At 35.0% G+C, this 11,175-nt stretch overlaps 1 protein-coding gene across 3 annotated transcripts; it reads right to left on the bottom strand.

The window, feature by feature from the left end:
- Positions 1-1,680: 1,680 nt before the first annotated feature.
- On the bottom strand, positions 1,681-9,012 carry LOC141428937 (ecdysone oxidase-like). 3 transcript variants are annotated; one of them, XM_074089012.1, is made up of 5 exons: positions 8,861-9,012; positions 8,448-8,510; positions 7,944-8,069; positions 7,207-7,340; positions 1,681-6,442 (listed from the first exon to the last, which is right to left on the bottom strand). In XM_074089012.1, exons 2-5 carry the CDS (start codon positions 8,479-8,481, stop codon positions 4,874-4,876), a joined length of 1,863 nt encoding a protein of 620 aa, XP_073945113.1. In that variant the 5' UTR covers positions 8,482-8,510; positions 8,861-9,012; the 3' UTR covers positions 1,681-4,873. The 3 variants fall into 3 exon arrangements, with proteins under 3 accessions (XP_073945113.1, XP_073945115.1, XP_073945114.1); XM_074089014.1 differs by lacking the exon at positions 8,448-8,510; XM_074089013.1 differs by lacking the exons at positions 8,448-8,510; positions 8,861-9,012 and adding an exon at positions 8,319-8,418.
- Positions 9,013-11,175: the final 2,163 nt, after the last annotated feature.

An 11,175-nucleotide genomic window follows, 5' to 3' on the forward strand; every position in this document is an offset into this window, starting at 1 on the left:
ACCAAAGTAATTATTGCTAACCCAAAATATTAAATGGTTACCAAAAATGTAATATCATAATTGAAATAAAATTACCACCAAACAATTTTATATTCTTAGCATTGCTCGCTAATTTGGTGTTCGTTTAATAAATTTGGTGATAATTTAAAAATTTCACCCTTTGAAAATTGTTACGCTGATTTAAAACACTGCATCAGTCCTGAATCAGCCCTAGATTCAGTTTAATTCGGTTGGTTAGCTAGTTTTTTCGGGTTACTCGCATTACTCGTTTCTGGTTCCTTTTATCCTTTCCTTTAAGAAGGATAATCTGAAAATCGATAGTGTTTGCGTCGATATAGTTTCATCATGAAAACGTAACTTTATTATCTTCCATCGAATGTCTTGGTTGAAGAGGAGAATGAAAGAAAAACTCGAGGGAGCGACATTTTAATTGCCTAGTTTAGTTAAAAAGCTTTCGTAGCCTAATAGTTTAACTTATGGAGTCCAGCCCAAGGGGCCGATTCTTAGAATAATGTCTGTGACACCATTAGAAAGTGGAGAAAACTATGTTGGATTAGAAATGCGAGTGGATTAGGGGAAACGACTTGTTTAAATTTAAAAGCTTTTTTTAACTTCACCACGTATTTGTTTGTTTGTTTCAAATCTTGCAAGGTAATTTTGATCAACTTCTAGTGGTCGGATTGACTTAATTTTTTTTAAATATACTTACATAATATACTTTGCGGTGAAGGAAAACGTCGTGAGGAAACCTGTACAAACCTGCGAAGCAATTCAATGGTGCGTGTGAAGTTCCCAATCCGCACTGGGCCCGTGTGGGAATTATGGCCCAAGCCCTCTTGTTCTGAGAGGAGGCCTGTGCCCAGCAGTGGGACGTATATAGGCTGGGATGGATGGACTTACATAATATGTAGGTTTGATAACGACATATGTACAAATTTACAAAAAGTACAGTCGAGCAAATAGCCTGTTTAAAAAAATAACCAGATCCATTAGTTATTACATAAGGAAGAAAATATCTGTGAGGTTGTTTTAAAGCAAAAAACACATTCTGACATTCACCTCTTTTTCAAATTGGATTTTTAAAAATTTGCCCTCTGGCAAGCATTTTATAGTTTTTTATAGTTTACCTGTGTGAAATCACATCCTGTCTTATTAATATTTAAAATGTGAAGACCTTTGGATGCTTGTTGCTCAATCACGGAAAAACGGCTAGACGGAGTTAGATAAAATTTGATAAACTGATATTTTTTAACGTTTTGGTCTTTTTCGTTGCCGTGGAATAAACATTTGTATATTGAGTGAACTTACAAATTCACATTGGGTCCACGTGAGAACTGAAGTTCAAGTTTTTTTCACACTGAGAAGAGGCTTGTGTAATGTGTATTTAATATTAGGAGTGGGATTTAAACAAAGGATTTCAATTTTATTTGTAAATCAACAAAAACCCTAATAGGCATCATAGTCCTAACCGCACATGCTGAGCCTGAACCTTTTGCCACTTTGTATGTGTTTTTTATGGGCAATATTTTATTTTTGTTCTTTCATTCTTTTTTAATATAGATTCAATAAATTTGTCCAAGGTTGATTATTATTTCGGTAAGCTGATTTGCGTATAGGTTACTGGTGAACTATTTACATATAACCGGCTAATCAAACTACATTATGTATTTTATTAGTGACATTTTATTAGTATTATTTGCTATATAATGTTATCTTGATTGATGAATAGCCTCATTCAGCTCAAGGATGTCGGAAGCATCATTACGAGTACAAATTATGTAAACCTAAGGGTTGAATGTAAATATAATTTATATTCATAAGCCACTGAGTATAATAACGTAACTGTAAGGTAGTCTGAGTGGCCATGATTATTTGCCTAATTTTGTTACTGTTACCATACGCCCCACAAGTCACATACTTACAAAATTTGTATAAAGCCCTTAAAGCACGAGTCACTCACTTGTATTTTGTTAAAATATACAGGAATTCACAAAACTTAAATTATACTCACATACCTTCCACTGATAAGTAAAAAAATGTTAACATAAAAAAAAACAACTGGCTCTTGCTTAGTGCTAAGGCACTGACTTCACACCGGTAGAAAATTATTTCTTGTTGTTTTGGATTCGGTTAAATTTTACTTTAGTACCTATTAAAGAAAAACTATATTATTCTAGGCCGAGACCGCACTACGGCTAAACCACCGCGCGGTTTTTAACCGCGTGACCTTGTGAATCAAGTAAACAGAACTAACGCAAGCGGCCCCACTGGTGGTTTTAAGTTTACTTGTTTAAAAAAGTCACGCGGTTAAAAACCGCGGCGGTTTAGCCGTAGTGCGGCCTCGGCCTTAATCTGATATAGCCAGTGACAGTGACATTCAAACGGCAAACTGACTCAATTTCTACAGAAAGTAAATTTTAAATAGCAAGGGGGTCATCGTTCATCCACCATTACCTCTCATATTTCGTTTTCTAGATTTTTTTTACCGTACAACGGCAAAAACTACCAGACACTGGCAAAATTGTCCTCCGATGGACAGAGCCATATTTTTTTAAAGAAACAACAACAACAAATAGCAAGGGATTAAAATAAAAAGAAATAGCATAATATTTTACCTGTTGGGATAACCGGTGACAGTTGAAATCCAAACGATGAACTGACCTAGCTCAAAATAGTCTCCATAGGCAAAGGCGACTGCTGAGTGTAACGTCAGATAGCAAGACATTAAACGGTAAAGCACTTACTACAAGAGATGGTAATGTGCGGCTTCCTTTTTGCCGAAACGTAACTATGTCAGAGTATTACATGATCTTGGGAATCATTTAGCCGTGTGTGTGTTTCACATTTAATTTTGTGTGGTGGTTTTATTTTTTTGAGTTTGTAAAGAATTTCGTCGTATTCTATCTATTTACTTCACTATTCTATCTATTTTAAATGGTCTGTTTATTTATATTGACTGCCATAAGATAGAAATTTAAAAAAAGTTTTTTTAAGAACTTTTACCAAACTCACTTAAACTGCTTTCTTGCACCGCAAGGTTTCTTATCATTTATGAATATTTACCAAATTTATTGTTCCTATCAGAATAAAGAAATCATTACTCTAATTGATAACAGGAGGATCCGATGTGGATTTGAATAAGCCACACATGAAAAGTAGTTAGTAAAAAAATGTAGTGTAAAAAAGCTAAAGACGACTCCGGAATAAGTGTGTTTAGTGTATTAAACGTATAATTGATCGCTTGCAGTTCCACGGAGCACGCGTCCAGCGACGGAACCCAGAGAACTCATGAATATAGATGTGGTTACTGGCGGGATATTTCCTGTGTTTGCCTTCCAGGCGTTGCTGTGTGGCTCTGTCATCGAGAAATTAACCAATAGTAATCATTAAATAACTCATAACGTTCTAAAGAAAATGTTTATTCTTAGAATTATGATTATACAGGCTGGCTTTGACCCTTTTAAATGCAAGGCTTAATTGTATTCGTATAACAGAGCTACTTCAGTTTTGTAACATTTTCAAATAGCATGAATTTAGATATTTTTTTGTTTATTGATGTGCATCGGAGATGGCGGTGTTATCGCTGTGTCATGGTAAGAGGTCAAAATTTCCATGGCATGGGGGCCTTTAAACAATTAACAGAGGCATTCTGTATCAAGGTAAATTTTCTACATTTTGAAATAATAATGCCTAATAAATGACTATTTGCTGGCCTCTATTGCTAATAACAAAACGTTAGATATTGCAACTGACAGTGACCAGCGCTTCGGCGTCTACCTAATAAAGGATTATTGTTTTTTGCATCATAAACAAAGACTTGACTACATCATAATGTTGAAAATATTATCTATTTGCTCATTACAAGTATCATACCGAATCTTGGGCAGGCAGACCGTAAGAGTGTAGCAGTCGTAGCAGTGGTTTGCTATTTAGTCGTTATGCCTCTTGCTTCCCTAGAAAATTTCTATGTACTTGTGTTTTATGTATATATTATGGTGTTCAATAAAGAATCATTGTATGATATTGTTTGCTGTTTTTTATACAAATTTAGGCGCCGTTTCCAGTCTATTTGTTATACGCCCTGTAAAAATTCAGAAGCATAGGGTCCCGTATTGGATTCCAATATTTTTTATGATAGTCTCATAAACAAGGTGATCGCGGTAAGTGGACTGAATTAAAGAGATATAGACGTTCGCTACTGCTCTTATTGAGATGTATTATGACGAGTCAATCGAAAGCTTGTGATGCTCTTTGATTACTATATTATTGTTAGTACTTGCTTGTTGCACGCGACTCCGTCTGCAAGGAATTCGTTTATCGCTATCCCGCGGGAACTATGCAATTTTCCGGGATAAAACTATCCTATGTCCACGGAACTCAAACTTTATACTGAAATTAATTTAAATCGATTCAGCAGTTGAGACGTGTTGTGGTAACAAAGAAAGAGATTTACAAACTTTCGCATTTAAAATATTAGTGGGATTTCTGGCTCAATTGATAATTACATTGCCTATCTCAATTGTGATAATTTAATCGATACCAGCCCTCTCATTTTAAGAGGAGGCCTGTACCCAGCAGTGGGACGTAGGTATGATGGTGTTTCAGAAAGCGCTGGTACTTACTTTAAAAAATGACGTGTGAAAGTGCCCATTGCGGCCTATTTACTGAATAAATGATTTGAATTTGAATTTGAATTTCATTTGTCATAAAGGCACAAATAATCCGGCCGTGCAGTATTGTTGTTCATTTCGGGTCGACGATAATTATTATAAATTGTGCAAAACCATCACACAATGAGTGACACGCACACGTCTAAACATTTTCCGTGCTCATTACGATTCAGCAGTTCAACAGCTCATGTTTGCATCTTCTTTTACTTTAATTGACCATGTTTTTGTTTTATAAGATCGGAAGCTCGCTCAGCTATCATTATGGTTGGTCCATTTGTATTACCACTTGTAAGCGATGGCATTACACTTGCATCTATCACTCTCAACTTACCCACGCCATGGACCTTTAAATGACTGTTAACTACTGCATTTTTTGAATCAGGCCCCATTTTGGCAGTACCTACAGGATGGTAGATAGTAAGCACCATGTTAATAGCTATACATTTCCAATATTTATCGCTATCGAGTTCGTGTTTATCACAAGCAGGCCACTTGAGTCTACCTAAAAATCCGTCAATTGATTTAAAATATGCAGAATTGGTTATTTTGGTAAGCATCCTTATTCCATCAGCAGTAGCTTGTAAGTCTCTCAAATCTTCAAAGTAGTTTGGATATATAAGAGGCGCATCTTCAGGGTTACTTGTGTTTAGAGAAATATTGCCCTTTGAATATGGATGCAAAACATGAAATAGATACAAGTAAAGTGCATTATTGGTAGTGTGTTCTGTTATTGATTTCACAACAGAGGGTTTGTATAAAGCGCTAAAGTATGGTTCAACTTTGTTAGAGTTTTTAGGAAAAACTCCTACAAGGTTTTGAAATTGCGGATAACTTGTATTTTCATAAGCGTAAAAGGAAATAACGTTTGCAATTGTATTTGAGGCGAAGTGACCGGTGCTATTGTTGAGATAAATAGCATAGTGACGACTGATTTCATCAGGATCTCTTTCACCCGGTTGATTTCCGTAAATAGTGACTGGTATATAAATATGATCTTGAAGATTTTTCCCTACTGCCTGAGAATCAACCAGACATGAAATCCCCTTTGATTTGAGATGTGCTTTTGGACCTATTCCAGATAACATAAGTAATTGGGGTGTATTGGTAGCTCCAGCACTAAGTATTACTTCTCTAGATGCGTACAAAGTCATTTGAACCCCGTTTCGAATTATTATAACTCCGTATGCTTCTAATGTTGTTTCGTTTATCAAAATTTTTGTAACCAAAGAATGCTTGATGATTTGTAAATTAAGTCTATCTTGTATTGAGTTGAGATATGCTTTAGCTGTGCTATATCTGCGACCGTTTGCTGCTGTTGCACCGTAAGGACCAGCTCCAAGAACATTGGGTACATTAACATCAGCTACTCTTTTGAAACCTGTTTCTTCCCAAGCACCAAGTAAAGCATCAGTAAATGTTTTAGTCGTGCCATTAAAGTAATTCAAAACTAATGGCCCATCGTGGCCATATATGTCCCTAACAGCAGGATTTTGTAGTCCTTCGGCATTTTGAAAACTTTCAGCCTTTCGGTAATATTGTCGTACAATTTTTGGGTGCCAATCTTTGTTTCCCTTGTTGTACCATTCTTTGAAATCTGCATCATGACCCCTTATATAAATCATGACGTTCATACTGCTGCTCCCTCCGAGCATTTTTCCTCGCGGCCATGCAACAGTTTCATGTAAATTTGCTTGATTAGTCTTCTCATTCCTAACAGTAGAGTATTTCCAGTCATTCTCGGTACCAAGCAGTTGTGAATATAAGGCTGGTATCTGAAATTAATCATAAAATTACAATTTTTAGCTATTAAGTTAGCAATAGAAGTGGATGAGCAGTCATGGAGCCTATAATGATCTGCAACTGCATACGTCTTTACTGCCAAGGTAATAATGAGGGTGTGTACATTCTTAACTCATCAACTGCTCACTTCCTCTATATCTACATAGACGGTTTTCCGGGTTCTGTAATCAAAATGGCAAAAACGGAATACTGATCGTCTCATTATGTCGGTCATATTATAGTATTAGAAAGCTGTAGTAATTTGGCAAGGATGTACATACAAAGTCGTAATAAATAATTACGCTGACAAATTGGTTAATTTTTTTTTCCGCACACCAGGTCTCGTAAATACGATTTTTTTCATACCTTTTCAAACCAAGAGATGTCATTGTGTAAGATTTTCAAAAATGCTACATATTTACAAAAACCAATTTTGATTCAGGGTTGAGTTAGCGATGTATTTAGCTTTAAATTGTAAATTTTAGTTTGTATCAAATGTAAAATTTTACTGTTAGTGTACAATATTACACTTAGTAAATATTCAGCGATCGAAAAGACATTTGTAAATATAAGTAGTTAATCAGAGAACGATTTAGTTTTAGTTTTCCTTTCATATATAAAATTTTATCAATTTGGTACTTTTTGTAAATATTGTGTGCAGGGTGGTGCAGGTAAATAAAGATCTTCAAAGAGTTTCTACTTAACATTTCGACGAAAAGTAATTTCTATAAAAACGAGGTTTAAATTTTCTACTTACAATGCTTTCCGCCGGTGGATCGCCACCAGCCTCGATGAGCAATATTTTCCATTCCTTGACTTCACTGAGTCGATTTGCGACCACGCAGCCTGCCGACCCCGCACCTATTATGATGAAGTCAAAGTGCTCGAAATCTGGAAAAATATTCAATTTGATTACTCAACCCATTAAGATAAAAGTCATTAAATGTTCCACCCTCACTTAGAAGTAACAACCGTTTCATTTGAAAATGTTATGCACGAAATAAAGTCGGATTTTTAATTACTTGTTTGCGGAACGTTGAAATAAACGACCTGTCATCCAGACTAGTGCCATCGTGCCATATGGTACTTTCATATCTAATTATAATCTATTCATCTGTTGTTCGCTAATCACTTTCCAAGGAAATTTGAAAATTCCTCATTATTCAGTACAAAAACAAAACTAGAAATTGAAACTCGCCTTTCCACAAAAAATTAAGGACTCATAATGTTATTTTTATAGACTTACATGTGTAGCGTATACAATTATAATTACGACAAAAAGAAAATCTGGCTTCAAAAAATCAAGTCACGTGAAGCTGAATAATGAGAAGATACTTTAATCGGAAACGAGACGTTGGCAGAACCGCACTAGAGACACGGTATGGTTTGTTGTGCAGTTCACTGAATTAGGAGCGATATTGCTTGAAACTTATTATATAAGTAACATAAGACTATAAAAAATTTGGTAGAGTACCTACTTAAAAAAATACATACCTTTTACGTTTGCATCTGGGGGCCAACCTTCCGTAATCAAGCAACGCACGCTTGATAATAGCAATAGAGCGGTGAATATTTGCAAAAGTATACTATAATTAGACTCTTTTGATTGCATAGTGATAACTGCGAAAGAAAAAGATGGTTTAAAAACTTAATTACTTAACACATTATTATAGAACAGTCAAAAAATAAATTCGAAACAGATAACTTCTATTTACCTACCTGTCATTTAAAGGTTTCGATCATATAAATTTAAAAACACATTACAGCCTTACGATTAAATTACGGTTAAAACGAATCCGTTTATGTAAAATTAATGCAAAAATATCCCAATGAAAACTGAGCTAAGTAATACCAATTCTTATTACCTACCTATTGTTGTTGTAAAATAATATTTCGATGACATTAGGTTAGTTTTATGAACACCCCTGTAAATATTTTTCAGGATTGCTTTGATTTTGGTAGACAAAATAATGTGTTCATAAGCGAAACTACATTTACCTATGGAATCGAAAGATTTGAAGAATAGCCTCATGCGTTCAGTTAAACTAAGCCAACCACCTGCTGAAATAATTAATTTTAAGGCACCATTAAAAAAACAGAAATGCCTAAAACGACAGTTTTATATGAACTGATATTTGGTATGTATTGTTTGGTATGTTCAACGGTTATCTAAATTTTTGAGATAGCACAGCATTATATTTATTTTGGTTAATTTATCATAAAGCAAAAGAATTGTATAGTTTGAAGTCAATTTAAACATAAAATAATCAACTTTAGGGAATCACTAGGTTAGAAATAGTTCAAGAAATGTTTTAACATAATATGTATACTAAACAAAAAATAAAAGCCACAAATAAAAATGTTACCACATAATTTTCTGTAGTAATACATAACGTGGAACTTTAGTTTACCGTAAAAATCCGAAAGTTATCAATATCCAAAATTATCCAAAAGCACAGTTTAAAATACACACAATACAAATTGAATCACGTATTTTTACATTTCTAAAATCGTTATGAACTCAAGAGACTTATTTATCGCTAGACGCTAGGTCTCCAATGAAATCTCGCCATTAACTGAGTAGATAAAGGTTAAAATACAGACAAGTTAATAATGCAGAATCCTTGGTATCGCTCGATGTTGAACACAAAGTTCGAGGTTGCATTTGCATTTGAATTCTTATATGCATCTTTAATATTGTTAATTATATGTATTTTATTTACTTTCTACTTGTTCCATCACTCTGTCTTCTCTTCATGTCTCTGATTGTTTTGTCCGAATAATCGGAGACGACATTACATTTATCTGTCACATAAAATGTATAAACTAGCTTTTGCCCGCGGCTTCGCCCGCGTAGAATTCGGTTATCGCGCGCCGTTCCCTCGGGAACTGTGCATTTTGCGACGTGAAAGACGGAGAAACATACAAACACACCAACACACACTTTCGCATTTATGATATGTATATAGTATGGATAGTGAAACAGGCCCTTAATGTTGTGTGATTTAGGGTTTTGTATCTACCTAAAGTTATGTTCAAGCTATGTATTCCGGCCTGTAAAGATTCAGTTGTTCGTCACAGACTGGGCTGCTATAATATTATTAAATGCGAAAGTAAGTTTGTTTGCCTGTTTGTCTGTTTTCACGCCTGAACTACTCACTGAACCGATTGTCAGGATTCTTTGCAGACATCACGTTAAAAACCAGAATAAATAAAGGACATAATTTTATCTCATAAAAAAAAACGCCTGAAAAAGAAACGCCGACAAAAAGATGCCGCCAAAAAAGACAACTAAAAAGTAAAAAATAATTATGCACTACCTAGCTGATGCCCGTGACTTCATCTGCGAAGAATTCCCTATCCCGCGGGGACTATGCTGATTTCCCACAAAATTAGCCTAAGTTAATTTAGTATAAGTACCTAGTAATATTTTTTTTATCTAAGCGTCGTCGGTGTCGGGGGACCGCTAACTTATAAACGTGAGTTGAACTATTTAATTCTGTAATGTTATAAATCGTGTCTCACGAGAGGCTAAATACATACCTACTTAATTTAAATTAGATTCTCATTTTTAACCCCCGACGCAAAAAGAGGGGTATTGTAAGTTTGACCGCTATGTATGTCTGTGTCTGTATGTCTGTGGTCTGTCCGTGGCACCGTAGCTCTTAAACGGGTGGACCGGTTCGAATGCGGTTTTTTATTTGAAAGCAGGTTTTTAAGAAATGGTTCTTAGACATGTTTTATCAAAATCGGTTCACCCGTTTTTGAGATATTGAACTTCGAAGTGACAAAGTCAGGGATTTTCCAACTTTTTATTGGTTAGGTTATGGTTTTTATTGGTTGGTGGTGTTAGCTTATGGTTGTGTTTTTTCCATTATGCTTCTTTTTTATAAAATTACCATTATTAATAATTTTTATTTCTTATAAATGTGAAAACTTTTTAATACTCGTATAATTTAAATTGTAAACACAATACAAGGCAACACATAATTTAAATATTATGTGTACATATTAACAAACGTGTTTATTTTAGAGGTCGATTCCGTCGCAGACTAAAGGTCATTATGGCCTATTTTATTTGCTCGTATTGAGTTAATAATATCAAAGTCTATCTACATATTATTGATTATTGAACTCACGTATTATTCTAAATGAAGATTCCTCTATCTTAAAAAAAGATAAAATAATTGAGATCAAAATACATAAAACCGAGAAGAAATTAAATAACAAAATTAAAAGTACAATAAAATGTAGTAAAAAATTAGTAAAGAAATCTAAAAAAATAAAATTGCAGTGCAATTTTTTTTGCACTGTGTTGTTCACTGTATTTGCAGTCTCATACAAACGATCACGCAGTTCGCCTAGGCAATGTTAGCCACCCATGGATACTAGCGACGCCTGATAGCAGGCAATGTTAGCCACCCATGGACACTAGCGACGCCTGATAGCAGGCAATGTTAGCCACCCATGGACACTAGCGACGCCTGATAGCAGGCAATGTTAGCCACCCATGGACACTAGTGACGTCTGATAGTAGGCAATGTTAGCCCCCCCATGGACACTAGCGACGCCTGATAGTAGGCAATGTTAGCCCCCCATGGACACTAGCGGCTCTGTGAGACGTTTGTTGCCAACTTTATTAATAAGGACTGACGATGATGATGATAATTAAATGCGAACTACTGTATCCTTACCACATTCCAAATCAATTTGACTACTACAAGTG

Source organism: Choristoneura fumiferana, chromosome 6, assembly GCF_025370935.1.
Source record: "Choristoneura fumiferana chromosome 6, NRCan_CFum_1, whole genome shotgun sequence".
In the NCBI taxonomy this organism is placed as follows: Eukaryota; Metazoa; Arthropoda; class Insecta; order Lepidoptera; family Tortricidae; genus Choristoneura; species Choristoneura fumiferana.